General features: G+C 36.3%; 1 protein-coding gene across 2 annotated transcripts in view; it reads right to left on the bottom strand.

Moving 5' to 3' along the window:
• Positions 1-4,617: 4,617 nt before the first annotated feature.
• GAS2 (growth arrest specific 2) overlaps positions 4,618-21,746 on the bottom strand; it is an 81,744-nt gene continuing 64,615 nt past the window's right edge. For both annotated transcript variants that reach the window (XM_053979474.1, XM_053979473.1), the window contains exon 8: positions 4,618-5,240. In XM_053979474.1, coding sequence (XP_053835449.1) covers positions 5,022-5,240 — 219 coding nt within the window. In that variant the 3' untranslated portion in view covers positions 4,618-5,021. The remainder of the gene's footprint in view (positions 5,241-21,746) is intronic.

A 21,746-nucleotide genomic window follows, 5' to 3' on the forward strand; every position in this document is an offset into this window, starting at 1 on the left:
CCCCCCTTTAACTATGTATTTTGTCTTTCACATCTCAGTAGTGCCCAATGTTGTCTCGAGAGTGCAATCTTGACACAGTTTCCTGGCTTAGCCTTCAGAATTGCATTGAGAAGGGAGAACTTTCAATATTAACATAATGGCGTTTGGGCTAAAAAAAGCTGTATCCTTGGCTGAAGACTGCCTTCAGTTTCCTTTGATTGCTGGCAATTGCTGTCTTCAGTGTATTAACTGTTCATAGTAATTTTTTAAAGTCAAGTGAAAATGTATTGAGTTACAAAAGGGTATTTCAGACATTAATTTGAAATGAGAATTTGAGTCTAGCATCACAATAGGTGTCCTACAAGACACTTAAGCAACACCTACACTTAGTTGGTCACTTGGGGTATTTAAAACTTTAAACATCTTTCTCTTCATGCTCTCTCTCATATGCTCTCCCAAAACTGCAAGGGGAGCAAATAACCATGTCGCTTGTCATCCAAGCCTCTGCTTGCATTAGTGCTATGAACACTTTCATTTAAAGCCATTGAAAGAACCTAGAGAAAACAATCACATTCCTCTCTCTCTCCATCCTTTATGTAAAAGCCAGAGCTCTCTGTGCTTCCTAAGAGACCTAGTTTTGAATGTTGGATTTATTCTACGGCTAAGGAACCACATCAGATGATGTGGGAGTGTGTAGTTCTAGATTATGAATCACCTACAAAGCTGTTTTCAAAGATGTTCCTGTATCATACATATCCAATTGGCCAGGCTCAACTGATTGGGAATTATTTGAATAAACAAAACCACTTACTGTTAAGGTTTAAGTTTTGTTGACACTGAAAGCAGAAACTACTGCAAATTAGTAGTGTACAGTATTAGCAACATGACATGTGACACTAAACAGTAAGGCTGAGAGCCAGCCACATAGATGAGAGCTGCTCTCTCCTTATAGATGTCTTCCTTGTCTTTCTTATTGTTTAGTGCAGCAGTAAGTTTATGTGAACCACAACAGGAGTTTTGTCCTTATTTCCCTCAATCCTGGAGGTTTACTTCACCTCAGAGGCTGTAAAAATGCACCTTTTCACATAGATTATCTAGATGGTTGATATTTTGTTTACATCAGAGCAACTCTTTTTTTCCTTCATCTTCTGAAAGTGCAGTCTTGTACTTCAAAAACTGGCAGGTCAAAGCCCAGTGCTGGTAAATTGGACTGAAAAGCTGACTCTCCATTACTGTGATAGCATCATCTTTGTTGCAGTAAAAAAGTGAGACTATATATGCCACTCCATATGGTTAAAATACAAAGATTATGCTAGAGAGAGAATGTTTGTAGCAGGTGTCCTGAAATTTGGGAAGACACAGAAGCTGTGTCTCCACAAGTATGGGCAGCATCACAGTGGACCCTGAGGAGCACAGATGACTTCAGCATGTGGATTTGGTACAATGACAAGACTAAGTACTTGAGACACAGCTCATCAGGCACAAGCAGTGCCAGCAGTTTTTCCAGAGTCTGGGAAAGCCTGTCCAGCCCCATCAACATTTGTATGATCCCATATGTCTGTTACACCTTACCTTAGTCGACCCACCAGAGGCTAAGAAAGTAGGAGACACAGCAAAGAAGCAGCATTGTGCGTCCTTCCCTTGTCAGGTACCCTCGGGCTGCTGCCAATGAGGCAGTACAATGTGTAAGCCCAAAAAAGAGCCCATCCCTTGTCATCTCTAGGAGATGCTTCTGTAACTCTGTGGCGTGGCAAACAGCTCATCTTCCAGATCTAAAGCGAACATGCGTAATAAATTCAGGATTATGTCTTCAGTTACAAGAAACTTGCTGTACCTTCCCACACATATATTGCCTTCTCATTTCACTCATCCCCACCAGCAATTCTTTAACTAGCTGCCATAGATTTTCCATATCTTCTCTAAAATGCTGTTGGAAAAAAAAGGTGGTACTGCAAAGGAAGGAGCAATTGTCCCTATAATTAAGATGTGAAAAACCCCTATCCTCAATCAGTGATGTAAATAATCCTGCTTAGAGAAAATCTCCAGGTAATGTATGAATAGCAAGGTGACAGAATGCACTTCCTATAAAGAGCAATCACAGTTACATTTCCAAACTAATTTTGAATGGCTTCCAGCATGATGAGTCATATTTGACATTATACAATAATAATGTTTTTTTGTAAATAATTTTACATAATTTATCCATTTTGAGATTAAGCACAGTTTATTCACAGGCATCTCCCATGGGGTTTGGTCTATGAGGACTTTGAGAAAAGGCTTTGTTGTAGCTCCTATCACTTAAAGTTTTTAGAACTTCAGCCTCCTCAACATTCCCATTCAGCCAATTTACACAGCAAGATAGTTAAAATCACTACATCAAGGAAAATTACCTAAATTTGTTCTGCCCCTATCATTGCAACAAGGGCTGTATGCCTTTAAGCAACATTCTGCTGCTCAGCTTTAGCTTTATAAATTGAGCCATAGGTTCCTAACAAATTTTCCAATTCCTACATTGCTGTAGGACCTGTTACACTATGAAAATACTATATATCAGATTAGCGACACTTACCGCCAACCCCATCTTCCAGACTAACCGGCTTACTGCATTTCTTTGTTTTTTTGTTTTATTGATGCTTTCATTTCCTCTATTATTCACACTCACATCAGTGCAGTCAAAAGCAGTAAGTCCCACCTGCATGTTTTTTACATCAGGGGATACTGGCAATACTTTAAAATAAAATCCTATAGTATCCCATTCTGGAACTTGCAAAGTTGAAATTTTAAGTCAGGAAGTGTTTTAATGTGATTTTTTTTAAAGACATTTCAGTACCCCAAAACAAAAGAAGACGATTTTGATAGGTACAGTCCGAGCACATAAAGGGATTCATGTTTAGTTTAAAGTCCTGATTTGGATTTACTGGGACTGTTGAAGTTTACTATTAAAATAAACTTATGAATACCTTTTTTATAATTATCTGCTCTGATTTATTAATATGTAAACAACTTAAAATATTTAAAAAACCAACATCATAATAGCAACACTAACTTAGTCTTGGATGATGGAAATAAAGGTTGAACTTGAAGATCTTGGAAGTCTTTTCAACTTCAATGATTCTGTGAAATCCAATTAATTGTGTTTAAAAACCTAGCCATTATTTCTAAATAAACCTCTCATATTTTTATGAGTGATTTTTTTCCTTCCCCTTTCATTTGAAAACAGATCTCTCAATGCTTATATTAAGATCATGATTTTTTTTTAAGCTATGCTACATTTTTTATAAAATGATGTTGCTTGTGGTCTGCTTTCTGCTCCCTTATGGAGGACATACGACAACTTCTATGACAACTGAGACTTCCTATGGCTTTTCAAAAGATTTATTGCTGAATATGTGTTTAATCTTCCTAGAAAGTATTTTAAAATAATAATAAAAGGCTGTGACTTTGGAATTATGTCCTGCTACTTTGTCTGCTGCACCAAGCAATGGTGAACTGTTTGTATTCAGCAAGTATTTTTAGATGGTGAGGTAGGCCTTTTCCACAGAAGTGAAATACAACGTGCTGATTTTAATAAGGCATGGAACATGAAAGATGGTCTTGATCCTTTCTAGCCCACAGACATTTTTCTGTTAATTTTAAAGACCACAGAAGCAGATCATAAGACCATTAAAAAAAAATTAACATCAGAAAATAGAGAAAAATACTAGTCAGGACTTAAAAAAATATTTCTAGGATGTTTTTGATTTTTTTTCCCTGCAAAGAAAAATTAATTAAAAAAACAATAGAGGTATTTCTGTGTTATCTGTTTGCCCCTTTCTTTGTGCAGCTCATTATTAGGGCAGCAAGCAGTGTTGTGCATTGTAGGCATCCAGTCAGTAGCAGCAAAGTAGAGATGAGTGATTACAAATAATAAGAGATTCAAAATGTATGAGTATTTAAAAAAATTTATTTCATTTTAAAATTTATACAGTCAGTGAAACAATCCTATAAAATGATTTTTCTAGGATGTTACAAGGCACATAAATTACCAAATATAAACATAGAAAAGTAGCCAAAATCATGAAGCCCACATACACCTTTAGCTATATTAGAGGTGTGTGAATGATTTATGAGAATGTGAATCACTTTATTTACAGGGTAATGAATATTTCACATTTAACAATAACCAACAACATTAAAAAGAAGGGGAAGGAAAAGCTCATATCCAAGAACAGTGTCATGTTTTATGACTCCAGAGGGACTTGAATTTTCTGAAGCTCATCCTTGGGTCTGAGGGCTGTGCACCTGCTACTCCTTCCCTTATGGGCTGCAGAACATCACCTGGTATAATCAACCAGCTCTACTGTCTGACACAGGAAGGGGCTATCTCTCCACTTCCCCATGCTTCCATATTGGGCAACTTTGTGAAAAACAGAAAGGATCTACACATAGATTGAACACTCAGCATTGTCTTCAGCTTTAAATAGCAAAATGGTGTGAAGGGGCTTTTTCTTTACTTTTGAGTAATGGCTTTGAGAAGTTGTTTGGCATGCAATAAGCCATTATATTCTACTAATTAAGAAAAGATTGCAAAACATACAAATAGTAAATTTTTATTTCATTTCAAGAGACATTACCAAATAATTTCTCCAAATACCCATTTTCCACCTGCATATATATATTTCAACTAGACTAACAGTCAGGGATTCAAAGTAATAAGATTTTGGTACAAATATATTTCATTGTGTATTTTCTTCTATTAACAGGATTCACTCCTTTATGTAGCTCTAAGTATACATTCACATAATAAAGAGTAATAATTTGGCTAAAAAGATATGTCTATTTATTATCCGATTGTAGTATCTGCCTATCAAGGGTAATTTGCTATAAAAGATACAGTACTAGAAATAAATAGTTCTAAATTCAAAGATCTTCAAAATGGGGTGTCATTTCCAGTCTGTGTTAAATTTTCCAAAGTCCTTTTAAAGCATTAACTAAATTCACTACACTTGGGAGAATAATTTGGACCTACATACGTGAAGTTGCACTCACATGAGCAGCTTATTTCACTTAATTTCCTTCTTGGTTTTGTAATGGGCAGAAACAACCAGATAATTGTCTGGATTCATGTCCCTGATGTTTGGAGATTTGCTCTGGATTGGAGACGTTTTCCCATCTACTCGGGAGATCTGAAGCATTCGGCATGGGTCATGCTTCAGTAAGTAACCTGCAAAAGTCTCCCAGCCTCCTCCAACACGAACCATCACATGTTTGTTGTGCAGCATCTGAAATCACATAGGCGGGAAAAAAACAAAAACAGTCTTGAGAGGCAACCATTCACAAAGAAATCATACTTTTTTTGCTGTTAAAAACGGCTTACTTTAATTGAAAGCCAAAACCATATCATGGTAGTACATAAAAGGAAAGAAAATACTGTACAATAAAAGAAAAGGAAAAGAAATAGTAGAGTGGTTTTTATTTGCATTTTAAAAGTAAAAAAGGTAAGAAAATGAACTGGTATTTTAAACTAAAAATTTTAATATTTTATGTAAATATGTGCTACACGTTTTTCTAGTCCTATAGCATGGAGTCTTTCTGTTCTTCATGTGTTTAGTAGAAATATGTCAGGGAACATGAATACTTAAAGTTTTGGGGTTTTTTTTAATATATTAGTAAAGACACGATTTTACATTGAATTGAAACTGGCTTTTCATTACAGGAGTAGTAAAGAGCAAACAAGCAAAACAATTTCCCCTATCTCTGAAATATTTAAGAAAAAAAAATTAAGAAAATGAAGTTACATTTATTTTAACAAGTCTTGCTGGCAATACATTATAATAAAATAGTTTAATGCTGTAATTAAAATAATCCAATGAGGTACATCAGAAGTAATTTATCTGGGTTTGCAAACACCTGAATTTTCTGCCTAAATTCAAATAAAATTTTTCTCCAAGTGCCAGTGTACCTTCTCCCTTGCCTACCCTTGAATTCAGTTGGTGATTTTACTAATTTCTTCCTTTTGTTTCTCCATGCTGAACAGTAAAATAAATACCAGTGAGGTATCGTAAAGCAGCACATTCTATATTTTATTGGTTTATTTTATAACCAATGTAAATTCCACATTGAAAAATGCTTTGATCAGGATATCTCATGAAATGCTAAACAACATTTAGCTGTAGTACCAGAAATTAAAAATTGGTCCAGTAAAAGGTTTCTAGAAGACATTTGACACAGTCTGTGATTTTGAATTTGGATGTATGGCAGTGATGATGTACAAAACTCCCTTGAGGGCTGGCAGTATTTGCAGTTGAGACTTAGATGTTACATAAACCTTTTGTAACACAGCATAGCAAACAAAACAGGAAACATCCTCAATCAAATAAAATCACACATAATAGAAGGCAAAAAATTAACTTAAAAAAACTCCTCAACCAAAGAACCCCCTCCACCTCAGCCTACTGTTTGAATTCTGTGACATCAGGAGACAGATTCACCTGGAGTGAAGAAAGCATGGCCAGCTGTACAACTTACTGAAGTTTGAAAATCAGTTTACGTTTATAAGGAATGGAACTCTTCATTAGAATAAGCAGCTGCAGATGAAATCTCATGTGATAGTTTTCATTTAAAACACTGTTACACAAGGAAATTCTTGTTTGTGCACTTTGGTTTTTATGTGAAACACAATGTGCAATCAATTATGGATACTGAAAAATAAAGTTACTTCTGATCCATCAGAAAGAGGTGCTCAAGCACTCCCAGTTTAATGAGAATATCTCAGCTATTGAGTCTGCGCTGTTGCTCTGGGTTGTATGAGTGTTTGCTTCACAATAGCTGTTCACAAATGAGGTTTTTCTCTAGATTCATGGGAGTGAAAACAGAATCAGACTTTTTCTCTCAAGGTTTGTATTTTAGTTCCAAGACTTTGATTTGAGCTGACAAGGATATGAGATTTGAATCATGTCTTTAGTGTGGACAATATATCATGAAAGAAGCAATTGGTTTTTGCATCAAGTTTGAAAACTGAAGTTCAGCTGGAGACAGAGCTTTAAGACAGTCTAGAGAATTTTATTTAGCAACTTTCTTCTCTTTGAATGCCTTAAAAAGCTTTTGAGAAGTGCCCTGGAAACTTTTAACATTAAAACATTTTAAGCCAAACTGGTGCAATAAGCGTGGTGTGGGGAGGGGTTGATTGTGCCTGAATTTCAGCTTCCCTATATTATCATAGGGTGATTCATGTTCCAAGAGCAGTTAGTACCTGGGCTTTTGATTAAGATACAAAGTTAGCAAAAAGTATATTTGGTTCAATTTTCCTTGCTGATTACTGTGCAAACACACTATAAACACACTATTTCCTGATGCTTAGGTTAAATGCACATCTTTTGTCTTTCCCCTTTTTGATCTTTTATCTTTTGTGGTATTATACTATTACAAAATTCATTGAGTGTTTGCTTTCTACAGGCAGAGTTTTTCTACATCCTAAGTGTAGTAACTGTTTATGCTGTGCTGTGCCACAAATGCACCATTTTACTCCAACAGTCATATTTTAATGTTAGTAACATCATGATGAATCCAAAATAATTTTGCTAGTTTCAGAATTGCTCCAGCTCCACAGAAGTATGAAAGACTTCTTAGCATGGAAAAAAACACCAACAACTTGCTCTAATTTCTAACTGAAAAAGCAGTTTTCTCCCCAAAATGCTTCAGCTGAAGATGAAACTTTCGAGATTTCGTATTCCATCCAATTCACCTTTTCAATTGCATGAGATCTATGAGAAGAAAAAAAGTTTGATTCTACAATAATAAAGTTTATTAGTACCAATTTAAATACATTCATAGTGTACATGTATTTTTACACTGCTATCCAGCCAACTAAAACTAAGAAAATCTTTTCTGAAAGAAAAAATCCAACATATGTTTATGATTGCCATAAATTCCATTATTTCAGTCTGAAGCAGGGCTGTCACTAAAGCTCTTTTCTCTTGAATCTATCACTGAATCTACAGTGAACCAAACATATAACAAACCAGAGGACCAGAAATAGCATTACAGAGGAAGAAATGATAGATTGTTTTGGTAGGCACCAAGGTTGTACCCAGAGATAACAAGGGAAATAGTTAATATAAGTTAGGTGACACTAAGCTGTCATTGCATAGGACTTTGGCTTCAGAGTAAAATATAGTCTAGGCAGTTATGGTTTTCAGATACCGTAAGTTTGGTGAGTTCAATGCCTTATTAAAGAGATATTAGGCTGTATGTAATGACAGTAAGTTTATCTAAATAAGCAGCATTTTACTGACTTGAAAAAAAATCTGTTCTGCTTTATAGGAACTAAAAATCTGGTTTATAGTTACACTTCTGTGGATGCTGACAGTTTAGTCAGAAAAAAGAAACAGGTAACTTTCGCAGGCATTGTCCTGGGGAAGTTGTGAGAAAGCTCAGAGAAAGAATTAAAACAAGTCTTATCTTAAGTCTCTGTAGCTGGTGTTTGTGAACCTGTGGAACATGTTATACGTGATGTTATGGGAAGATATTTACAAAGAGGTGTTGTTTCTAATTAAGCAATGGGGTGACAGGTGTCATTAAGAACCAATCAGGTTCTGGGTGAACAATGTTGCTTATAAAAGCATGAAGTTTTGTAATAAAGTAGCTTTTATGCCTTCTGAAAATGCATGGAGTGTGTCACCTTCATTCCCATTCCTGACTCAGTGGTGACACACTCAGATTATAACTTTCTTACAGAATATTTCAGGAGGTGAGAGGAAGAAGAAGGAGGAATTACACGCTATAGATCTGATCCAAGTACTACAAAAGCCAACACAAAACCCCTGCTAATTCAAAAGGAATCTGGAAGCTAAATGCAGCAACCTAAAGCAAATAGTTAGTTGGTATGGCCTTATACCAACTTCAGAAACAGTGTAGGCTACATACTGAGAGAATATTGACTACAAAAATCGAAGGTGTTTGGCAAAATAATGCAGACCATCACACTAGTGGCTGTGCAAAAAGAATTTCACACTCACAAAAGTGAAATATTAATGAGATTGCTAATGAGAAGAAATCAAATTTTACTGAATATAAGCCACTTAGACTTAGTGTTGACCTGTGATGTTTCTGGGGATACTGTGAAATGTATTGATCTAGAAGCCCAATTCATGATGTTGCTCTGAACACCACTCAAAGAAGGATCCTTAAGTCCTAAGATACAAGCAACAAGATACATCTACATGACAATAAGGAAATACCACTGACTTATGTGCATTACTGTAGCAGACTGCTGCCCACAGCAAGCTTGAAGGCTTTGCTGCCTCCACTGAGAGGTACATACACCCATCCACTCACCCACAAACAAGGCACCCTCAGATATGGTGCCTCTAGGTGATGATTCTGCTGCAACCCCCACTGATGCTATTTAGGAATCATTTTGCTCCAGCTTGTCCATACCACTTTTGATGATCTACTCTCCTGTCTATGAAAAACAAATGACTTTCTCAAATCTCAGCAGTATTCAGCATTCACTAACCATTCTTAGTAAAAAAAAAACAAAGTGAAAACAGGATACAAATCTCAGACCAGGAATGGGACTCAGATCTAGGCTTTTAGTCTGCCCCAGTGAGTCTCTGGGCCTGTATCTAGACTATGTTGTTATCAAGTAATGACAAATTATTCTGCAGTGGGACATTTTCATGGAGTAGGGCACCTCTTCCATATAAGAGACTGTAGTCTTTCTCTTCCCAGTTGTGAGAAGAACTGATGTTTGGTGCTTGCAAAAGGTGAAGTCTTGGAATTTGATGCACATATCTATACGGAAGATGAAAAAATATTATCTGCGGATTTGAGACACTACTGCTTCAGGAAACAGGGCCAGCAAAATTAGTCTTCAAAATCCCCAGAGATTCCAATGCTTGGCAGTTACCCAGGTCTGCTTGAAGGTGGCCACTGAAAATTCTCACATTTATCACTTAATGTGGAAGCTGGTATAGGTTGGTGAAGCCCTGAAAAAGACTCTGGAAGACTGGCAGTGTGCAGAAAAGTCTGTCCAGCTGTATGCCTTCCCAGAGGCTCTGATGACAGTGGTTCAACATCCCTGACAGTCACCAAGACATGCAAAAGTTCTTGCTAACAGTCCATGCTAATAGTCCATTCAAACAGGATGGCTGGGGGCTGGCCAAGAAGAGGACACCACCATAGCAAGTGGTAGAAGGCATTTATTCAAAATTAGATGTTTTCTAAATTCACTCAGAGATGCGAATTTTCAGAAATTTATAGGTAACTTTGTTACTACATGAAGTTTTTCTACCTCTCTGAGAATTCAGTGACCTGAAAACACCAGAGTGTGTAACAGGATCCTGATTATTTGCTCGGAAGCCAAATGTAGACATTAAAAATATCTCATTAGCAAAGATTATGCAACTTCATCACTAGAATTCCTCATAAAATTTACAGCAAAATCCTGAAGTATGATCTGATTTAATCACCAGCCAGGTTCTATTTAGATACAGTCCTATTTTAAAAAGTTTATAGACACTGTAGCATAAATATTATAAAAGGCAGTACTGCTCTTACACACAGAAGACTCACTTACACACAAGGAATCATGGGAATAATTCCCATCAGAATATGGAAGAAAATCAGCTTCCAGTGGGAAGACTAGAAAGCTTCCCTCCAACTACACTCTCTTGGCTTTCATTCCCCTTTTGTCATAGAATTTGTGTCTTCTTAGAGAAATGTTTTAGTCTAATAAAATAGTAAAGCTTATTTTAGACTTTTAAGGAGTCACTTATGTGCCTGAGTGCATGTCCAAGGGATTAAAACGAAACCTCACCTCTACAAACCTGAAAAAGTGCAAATTATGTAGCCAATTTCAGGTACTAATTATTCATCCATACTGAAGTGATCTATTTGCAGTCTATTAATGTATATTTTGGCAGATGATATTTTATTAGTCCCTTTATTAGTCCTATTATCCTAAAAATAAGTAAAAAGAAGTCTTTCTCCACCTGAAAACCAGGAAATATGCACTCCTCATTTTCTCTTGTCATCCCTCATTAAGTCACATTTTGCCTAGCTCCCCTCTTTATATAGGATTATACAAAAATGTTTTGTATAAAAATGTCTACTAATTTTAAAAGTTCCAGATGATGCGACCTCAGCCATTACATATGGATTTGTTTAAAGACCAGCTCTGACTTTCTGTGTTGTCTTTCTAAAACCCCAATAAAATAGCCTGCACTTCCTCTCTCTTCAGGCACCATGATAATGACATGGAAAATAGATGGCTCTCTGGATTAACATCTCCCTCTCTTTTTTGGGGAGTTATATGTTGTAAATCACACTAAACAAATCTCTCTTAGTTGGAAAAAAGTTCATAAAAAAGCTCGGACTGAAAAAAATATGTCAAGAACATATGTTAATTGCTTGTCACAATATTTCTAGCTATGCTACAGTTTGGTTTTAGAATTAACATACTTCCTGAATTATAAAGAATTTTATTCTAATGTTACATCTTGGGCTGTATCAAGCACATTAACAGGTATCCACTTAATTCATTTAAACAACCTCTGTTTCAGATCAAAAGTCCAAACAGATTTTGTTTATGCAAACACAAAAGGCATCTAAATAATCATTCAGATATGTAAATACCCAAAGGGCTATTTAAACATTAAAAGTATTAAACAGAAAATGGCAGGTGTAACTATCCACTTTTCTTATTTTCAAAATTTAGCTGTCACTTCACTCTGCAAACAAAATTAATCAAAGAGGACTGTAGACATCTCTCTGCATGCAGGACATTGAGGAGGTCAGCTGCAGTAAAGACAGTGGTTTTACGCAAACCCTTATCCTTTTGAAGGTAAAAGTAAGTGAGGTTTTCTGCAAAACTGTACTGAGTACTAAATGCCATGTAATCCTCCTAGGCAAAAACTAATATGATAATAAGAGTACCAAATAAAAAAAAAAGAGGAATGGCAGCAGAGTGGTATATTATATATAGTGGCATCTTTAAGACAAGCACTATCTTTTACTTAATATATGGCAAGATACCTCATCTGCCCAATTAAGAATTTTGGGTTCAATTTCATATTTTTGTACCATTTTCTATATTCAACTCCAAACTGCTTCAGATACCTGCAGCAGACACACATTAATAGTGAGGGCGTTTTTTTCAGCAGTAAGAATGAGGTAGTATTATTATTGTGATCTATCACAGATACCACTGTATCTTCAAAGAAGACTTATTCTTTAAAAAAAGCCACCTCTCTTCAATTAAGACATAATGAGAGACTCATAAGATTTAGTGGGCAACAGACACTCCTAACAGTCACTATTCTAGGACAGAATTTTTAAATTATAAGTGTGTTTTCATTACATTTTCTTCCCTACCCATATTTTTGTCATTTTTCTATTACATAGTTGAGTATTCAGGATTTGTAAAATGATACCAGCTTATAGTATCATTATAAAATACAATATTACAGTAACAAGTTATAGTTACTGTAATATAATATTGTATTATATTATTAAATAGATGTTACCTATTGTTTCACACTTTAACCTAGTACATTTTGAAATAAAGTAGAGATGGAAATGTTTAAATATATAAATAAAGTGAAGATGTACTCCTCGCTGGACACTTATTCAGTAACAGATACACTTTTTTACCAAGTGAAACCAGTCACACATTTTCAAGAAATGAATGATGTAGTTCTTGCTGAAGTCATTGGGAAGTCCAATTCTTCAAAATGTATTTTGGGTCATGTGTTTTGGAAATCTGAGCCAGACCCTTTTGCTAAAATAAGTAAGATTTTTTTGTTTTATGAAAAGGCCCCTAGGATAAAGGTTTTAAAACCCTAACTACTATATCCTTTGTTAATTGAATCCACTCCTTTCAAGCAGCCTTCTCGTTCTCCTTTTCATCTCACAGGTATTTCTATGAAAAGATGTATAACAACATCAGCTGTTTTATTTCACTAAAAGACATAGCAGAGAGCTCTGTCATTTAGAATAGGAAATGAATTGCTTCCACCCAACTCATCTTTACTTAATTGATTAGTCACTTTGCTTGTGTGTTGATTTCTCCTTTTTCTAAACTGAAATTGCCGTCCATTTGGCAACTGCTCCTTTTTCAAAACCACTCCTTTCTGTGAAAAACTTAAGCAAACAAGGGTAAGTAAAGCAAAGTTAAAATGAGATTGCCTTTGTCTTTTGGGATTCAGTTTCTTTTCAAGCCTTTTATATTCCATTTGTAAATGCCTTAGAGATTAGGACATCCTTTGAGATTTCTACCTCATGACTTTCCAATTTATTTTTGCAATAATTACTCAAGATGTTAAACTACCTTATCAGTCAAAAATCTTGGTTTTTACAGTGCTTATGGATGCTAATATAAGATGTCATATTTTCAGCATAGTGCTGGTAACACAACTGGGAATAGAAAACATCTGTGCTGAAGACAGGCAGAAAAGTAAGTGGCTAGTGATTCCACTGAAATCAGATTGCTGTAGCTCAAAAACAAACACTTCATATATTACTATACCTTGTTGGTATGACCTATATTATGTTAAAACACTGCTCAAGCAACTTATAATTCATACGTGATTGCAAATTACTCCTAGCAGGAAGGCAAGTGGAAACTGTAAAACCATTTAAAAATCTGGGAACAGTGCTCCCAAGTATCTCAACCCTGACCCTTTCACCATTACACAGAGCTAAATCCTGCTCCACTCTTTCAGTTTGTGCAGAAAGCAAATCTCCACCAACCCTCACAGCTATATGAAATGAAAACAAAAATTGACTTAGATTTAGTCACAGCTCAGGAAACTAGCATGTAATCAGGTCAGAAACCCAATACTACGGGGAAAAAGTTTGCAAATTGTTCCTAGAGAGTTCCCCTAGAAGGGGTACAGATGTGGAAAAGCTGATGGCTTACTTACATCTGGATTTATAAAGGTCTGAAAGAAGCTAGGAAACACATATTTGATCATGAAGACACCGCATGTCTAAAAATGAATAGGATGCTAAATTATTAAAGCCTTATGTGATCTAAGAGAAATAAGTAATTTCACAAGCCTGCATTTATAGCAGATAGCAGGTAAATGACATGTTTGCAGTGGTATCAGGAACAATGTACCAGAAAAATCTTCCATTTGATGTATCAGCAGAACATCATGCTAGGACAGCACCACAGCCTCCCAAAAGGGGCAACAGCAATTGCTGAAAACAGTACTCTGATAAATCTAACAGTACTCTGATAAATCTAACAGTACTCTGATAAATCTAACAGGGTATCACTGAAGATCAGCCAATTGTGGACTGTGAGAAGTACATCAACAGCAGGGTAATGACAGAATAAGAAAGTAGAAAACAGGATGTGGGGATGAGCAAAATGATAACAAACAGGTGGCCTAGAAGTACCCACTGGAATGTTAAAGACAATAGTACTTGAGACCAAGGTGTCCTGTGGTTATTGATACTGTTATTGTATTCCATATCTCACCATATATATCTATCTGTGCCACAAAAACTGTTACTGTCTCTTTCAGACCCTGATGCCTTGAGAACGCTAGAACAGAGGCTAGACAGAGTTAAAGAATAAAGTATGTATTTATTAAAAGGCCTTAATGGATACACCTTGCACAAGAACCTGGCCAGGGCTACACCCAAGATGAACCAAAATGGTCACAAAATGGACAACCGGTCATGAGGTCTCACACCTCTGTAAGGTTTGTTCCATTAGCATATTTGAGTTAATTATCCAATTATAGCTTTAGGAAGTCCCATCCTTCTTGTTTTCTCTCTTCCCATGCTCTTGGGCCTGAAACTTCTAACAGTTGTCCTTGGTCCCAAGCTAGAAAAGCAACTGTTTTGTCTGCCTACCCTGTGAAGAGAACTTGCTAGCACTTAATATGAAGCTCAGAACTACACAGCTAGGCAGCACAGAATCTGAAAAATATGAAAGCTAAAACTTAAGGCATCACCCTGCATCCGGGACCCTTGTGTATGTGGGGTTGTGATCATGGGCGTTTTCAAAATCTCCCCGCACAGGTGGTTTGCTGCTTTTCATCACATGGTGTCTGCTCACGGGCTGCTTGGTCTTTGCTCAGGGAAAAGTTTTGGTTTTTTCTTTTTTTTTTTTTTTTTCCCTTGGCTTGGAGAGAGTGTAGTTATCAGGTTTGAGCTTCCTTGGGGGCAGTTCCGCACATCCCTGCTGGCGACCCTGCTCCAGGAGAGAAGATGGGAGCAGAACTCTTGCTCTTTTGTGGCAGCTTTGGGTTTCCATCTGTAGCCATTTGTAGAAAGCACATTTTACAATTAGAAACTGTTTCAAAATGAACTTTGCAAACTCTGCCAGTAGTGAAAAAAAAAAAGCCAGTGAGGTGCTGGGGCTGGTACGCCTGGTGTCCCCCAGTGGCCTGGTCCTCCTGCTGCCACCTCACCACTGTGATACAGAGCACGGCAGCAGCGGCGTGGACCCCACATGAGCCGACAAGTTTCCATCTGCCTCTAGAACTGCCCTGCAGCTCCTGCCTTCCTGGTAGGAGATGTCACCATCCGGTCTTTTGTTCCTGGGGCCACGCAGCTGCCTGGGAGGCGCCATTTTAGAAGTGAAGGGTTTGATGTCATCTCCCCGCCATGTCCTTCAGCTACGTGGCCGCCAATGATGGGCGCCATTTTGGGAATGGCATTTCGGGCCTCTCAAGGGGTTGTGAGGTCTAGCAGTTTAGTAATTAGCAGTTATTTACTTTTTTTTTTTTTTTTTTTTTTTTTTTCCACTTCGATCTGCTCATATTCATTCCTTATTAGTGAAAAGGGATTGTATGAACTCTTAAAGGGAGACAACTCATTCCAGAATGTTCTCCATTAAATTATCTCAAACCAAGAGACAAGGGAAAGAAAGTTTCTTCTCAGCAGACATCTAAGAATAAACAAGAATCTAGCAGCCCACTGAAATCCTCAACTGATGTAGCACATGGTATAATGAAGGATAGCGAGGGAAATCTCAAGGCAAGTCACAGTAATTACAGCTTAAAAGACTGAAAGGACAAACTGGAAGCGGGACTGTCAACACTGTCCCATAAAGTATGGGATCCAGCACAGTAGTGATTTTTAGCTGATACACAGTCTGCTGAAAAGATTGTAGAGACTGTTCCATAGTTTCAGTGATAAAGAAAATTGCACATGATACCTGACCTCAGCAACTGAGATATTTGCAAAGACCCATATGGAAAGCTGTGCCTGGGAAACTGAAATTTTACAGGAATGGCATAGGAACAAAGAAAGATCCACTTGCACAGTGAAGTGAATGGAAAGATTTCATGAAGCTTGACACATTGAAGAACAATCCTTTGATTAGTGTAGAAGTCCCAGTTTGAGGGTGAGCATTTCTGCAGTCATTCTGTGTATCATTAAGGATACTTAGAAGCCATTAAATAAGATTTTGCCTTCTGCAAGGCAAGTGAGGAAATGGAAATTTTTCCCTTTTCACATTGCAAAAAATGCAACATCCTTTGTCTATTTGTGCATGCCAAGAGATGAAGTCAATATGCTTGGTATAATGGCAAAAACCACTAATGCACAGAAGTTCAGCTATTTGTATACCTGAAGCAGCCAGGAATTGTTTTAGAGATTGAAACCACAGCCAGGTAAATCCTGTACGGCACAGATAGCTATTGACCTCTGGAATTAACAGTCGTGTTTCTACAAAGGGAAGGCATTAGGACTGACTGTAGCAAAGATATTGCAGTTAATGAAACTGCTTATTTCTGTTTCCAGACAATAGCAGGCTCATTGAAACAATTATTCCAGGTAGTCCTGCCTAACTAACTGAAATTGAGATACATTTTTTTATTGATAAAAATAACATGACAGTTTGGACATTTGAAATTCTTATTCTTGATTTAATTTTTCCTCAAACCTTACATTTGGCTTCTGTCTGAAACTATTTTATAGAACTTGGAAATAGCATATGTTTCATGTCTAACACTAGATCTTGCTTTACTGTTTGAAAACAACATCTGGCATAGGTGAGCACTCTGTGTGCAAGAAATAACACAGATGCAGAAGTAAACACAATTCCTGTTCATTAAGAACAAGTGTATTTCCGTCAAGTGAAGGAATTTATGCCCTGGACAAAGATTAATAGTGTCAAGGAAAATTATTTAGACATGGGATTCATGTTCAGAATGGTATTTGCAAGTAAAGGGATTGTGCATTTCCAAGCACTTTGGGTGACATCTGGTGCATTGAGGTCTGAGGGCAATTAAGGTGACACTTTTTTGTTTCTTACTCTCTAGACACATATGTCTGGGCCAGCCACAAGGAGGACCTTGTCCCTATCAACTGAAATGTGTGATATTGAGCAGAAATCTACTTGCTTTTAGCTGCAACACTGACTCATAGGAAATATTTTATGCAACATTCAGCAGAAGAGATGATATGGCAAACAGATGAAATACATAAAAAGAAATCAGACAGAGTTTATGAGAGTAAGTGAAAGTGTCAACTTGCAAATGGTATGTCTGGATGGAGTTATGGAAAACCATATGTACTAAAATCAAATAATAGAGGTAGGGGAAGACTGTATTTAAGAAAAAAAAATTAAAAATAGCATTAGCCTGCTAATATAAATTTATGAGAGATTTCTTAAAAAGAAGAAAAATACTTTACTCTTACCTTTGAATAAAAACCCAAACAAACAACTAATTTTCTTAATTGTAATGATTAATCTTTCTGTTAGCATCTGGAGCTCTGAAAAGTTTCTCTTACAGAAACCCAAATAGATACAGACAATTCTCTCTCACTTTCTAATGTCAACTAAGTTTTTACCCCTCAAAAAATACCTCTAAAATAATGTATTAGAGCAGTGAGGTAGTATTCAGAATAAGGCAGAAGCAGAATTTAATAAGAAATAAAAATATGAGTTCTATTTATGAACTGTGCACAAATTTAAAACAGAAACCCCATTGAATACAAAAAAGGAATTAATTTTACCCAGACTATCAAGATTCTCCTAAGTTACAATCCTTTAAGGATGTTGAGTCACTTACAGAATGTATTCATGCAGAGTGATCATCTATTTAGATTTTGCCACTGAATTCAGCCAGTCTAGGGTTTCATCACGCAAATGTGTGTGGGTTGCATGTGAACATGCTCGTGTTATAGGATTGCAGAAGTACATGAAAATGTTCTTATGAATCCTGGAGTGCCATCTGTTCTCTAGCTATTTTTTCATTACTCATTCTGTGTCTTCTAATTTTCTGCCTCAAAACAGCAAAATAAAAGAAAGTACCTACCTCCTGCAACTAAACAAAAAACTGCACATCTTCATCTACAGAATTCTTCTCACTGCCTGCCTCTGGAAGTGATGTGCATGTGGTAAGTGACAGATGTTTTAAGTCCAGCACCGACTGATTTCAGTTACCACATCTATGGGTTTCCCTGTCTGAATTTTCTTTTTTTACCTTCCAAATTGCTTTAAGCAAATACTTTCAAGTGTATGCAAGATTAATGCAGGAGCTGAAGTTAAATGCTTACTTGTTTCTTTTATTATGCATCCCCATCCTCTGGGATACCAGCACAGTACCCAACAATACCTTCCCTGTAGTTGTGATCTTTGAAAAATTTGTCACAAAAGTGATTGTTGGCCATTTTCCCCAGATCACTGACTTTTGCCCCCTGTTGAAATAAAGATGCTGCTGGTCCTTTAGTGGTTAAAATCATGACACATAAACTTTAAAATTGTGTTTAAGGTATTTCAATTTACCCAACATTCAAAATTAAGTCTAGTTGAGATAGGTCTGGTAACATCCTCAAATTGACCATAGCATTTCAGTTTAATATGTGAAGTCCAAAATAAATAAATAAACAAATAAATAAATGGCACATCTAGAATCATCACAATTGAATTCAGTAGCTTAGTATAGCCTATTAAAAAATTCAACCCCAAACTAAACCAACCCATCAACAAAAAAATCAAAAAACCCCCACAAAGCAAAAACCATCAAACACATCAAGTCAGGATTGCAGTAATAAGGAAAATCACAAGGAGGCAGGCAAACATCACAATCAATTAAAAGCATGAGAAATAGAAATAAAAAAATATACTCCAGAGAAATGAAGATCTCAAAAAGGATAGCACTTTTTCATTTCCTCATGCAATAAAAACTAATAAAAATGAAATATTTCCAGATACCCTAACAAGGAACTGAACACCATGTATTTTATGCTGCAGATTTCTCTTTGGGAAGAACTAAAAAATATATGACACTGTAGAGGTCTTCTGCACTACTAGTCAGTGTCACAAATACTGTGATTTTTAGATGCTTTTCTGCCTTCTATGAATTTATTTAGGATTAGCAGCTGCCTCATTTGATTTGGCACTATCAAGTAAGCAAAAGGAAATTTAATAGTTTTAAAGTGAGGGTCCCAACAAAAGAATACCAGAAAGATTTGAATTTTTCTGGACATTCTCAGAATTGTCATTACACTTTCAGATGCAGAAACTGCCTATATATTTTTGCATAAGAACTTCAATAATGCCTTTACTACTCTGACTTTTTACTTCCTCATGGTATCACTTTCAGGAATGGCAAGTGCTGAGGTGTCTGATCCAACCCATAAGAGAAAATAATATGTAATGACTATAATACTATTTCACTTCCTCAAATTTTTGAGATGTAGGTTTAATTATAAGCTCTAAATACATATTTTTCACATGTCTTTCAGCAAGTAAATATATTGTAATTCTATACTTCAAGTCTCTAGGCTTGGCATAACAAGACTTACTTGTTCCATTTCATCTGTGTACAGGCTTGCTGGCTAGTCAAAGGTAGGAACTGTGAATATATGTGGATAAAATATCAAGATTAAAAAGTACAGTTTCCAATAATTGAGATAAAACCACTCAGAGGGTAGCTATATTTGAAATTAGGAGTTTTTAAGATTTAACATATGCATAACATAACTCCTCACTAAATGCTTGTAGATGAAATTGGTCTATGCACAAAATTATTGAGCTGTCTATATGTTCCTGAAGATGAAGAACCTATAGTGCACAATTTCAATGTGCACTAGCCCCTGCCTTACTGTGACTGCAGCTTATTAAAATAAACATATAAAAATAAAGAAACAAACATAAAAGATTACCACCAACATGATGCATGGCAATGATGGTAGCTATGAAGTTTAATTAAAGTGAGACATGTAAAACTGGGGAAGTTTCATTCATATGACTACACTGGCCTGTGGAGATCATGTACTAAAATCCAGAAGTTTTCCAAGAGAAGCTATAATATGCTTACAATCAGTTTATCCCTGGGCCAAAGAATGAATGTTCTTTTAAAAAGCTTTTTAAAGCAATACAATATACTAGCCAGACATAAAGCCATTTGTCCTTGGTTGCTTAGCAATCCTAGAATAGAGATGTAAATAAATTCATCCAGCCTTTAGTTCCGACTTAATTCAAAATTACATTCTATTGTCTAATCATCGCAAATATATTTAACAATATGGTCCTTTAGAAAGAAACTATCCTCTACAAAAAGATTCATTAAAATGTGGGTATACTGAGGATACTGCTTACAAGAATCTCTTCTAGTAACATCAGCAATAAATAAATAAAATTGAGATACAACTATTTTTTTTTCAAGCATGGGTTATATTTCAGTAATTTAATCCATCTACTTTTCCTCCATCTTTCCTCTACAGGATGTTTATTTCCTGTACTTTCCATAACCTAACCCACAAGCTTCATGGAAGTCTGATCCCTGGATTACAGGTGAGAGGAAATTAAAAACATATAGACAGCTCAATCATTTTGTGCACAGACCAATTTCATCTGCAAGCATTCAGTGAGGAGTTATGTTATGCATATGTTAAATCTTAAAAACTCCTAATTTCAACTCCTAAGGAACAGAAGTAGAAAGGAATGAGCATCGAAACAGAGAAGAGTGCAAACCTTATCTTTACAAGTGCCCCATGGCAATCCAGTGCTCCAGAATGACAAGGAGAAAACAGAGGAGTGCAAACCCTATCTTTACAAGTGCCCCATGGCAATCCAGTATTCCAGAATGACAAGGAGAAAACAGGGAGCTGTTCTTGTTCCAATCTCTTAGCTGTCTTGTATTCTGATGCCAGAATATTCCTCAAAGAGATGCAGTACAATTTTAGTATCAGTCCAGTAGGAGCTATTGCTTAACATTTACATTAAGGTGAAACACTGCATATGAACATTTGTTGTGGAGTAGTAGTAGCTGCTAACTCACATTCCTAAAAGTAATTTCGTTCATTTGCCCAAAAACCTAAGTTACAGTCTAGTTCTACAGAAATGTAAATTAATTCCCAATATACTGAAAGAGATTTTCTAGTCTGACTCTCTTCCAAAAAGTTCTGGACCATGGTGTGAAGGCTTGGCCTTCAGTTGCTTCTCCTCATTGTGTAGGTGTAGCAGTGGCTGTAATCCCATCTCCTCCCACTAAGAGTTCCTAGGTGTCCACCACTCGAGGCTCCACCTCCTTCCCTTGACAAGTTGCACCTACCACCCTTACTATGTATAACAAGCAGTAAGGAACTGTGGACGCTGGACCAATGCCACTCTTTCTTTATCCTGAACTATATAATGTATACTTTTAAAGAAGGAAGAGTACATAGTCAGAAAAACAAATAATGGGCAGAAGGGTTCAGAAAAGAAAAATACTTCCCCCTCCCATTTGTATTTATACAATTCCACTTCTACAGCTTCATTCAACTTGAGGTCCTTCTCTTCTTTTGAAAAATGCTCTCCTAGATTCATAACCCTG

This window comes from Vidua macroura, chromosome 6 (genome assembly GCF_024509145.1).
Source record: "Vidua macroura isolate BioBank_ID:100142 chromosome 6, ASM2450914v1, whole genome shotgun sequence".
Lineage (NCBI taxonomy): Eukaryota > Metazoa > Chordata > Aves > Passeriformes > Viduidae > Vidua > Vidua macroura.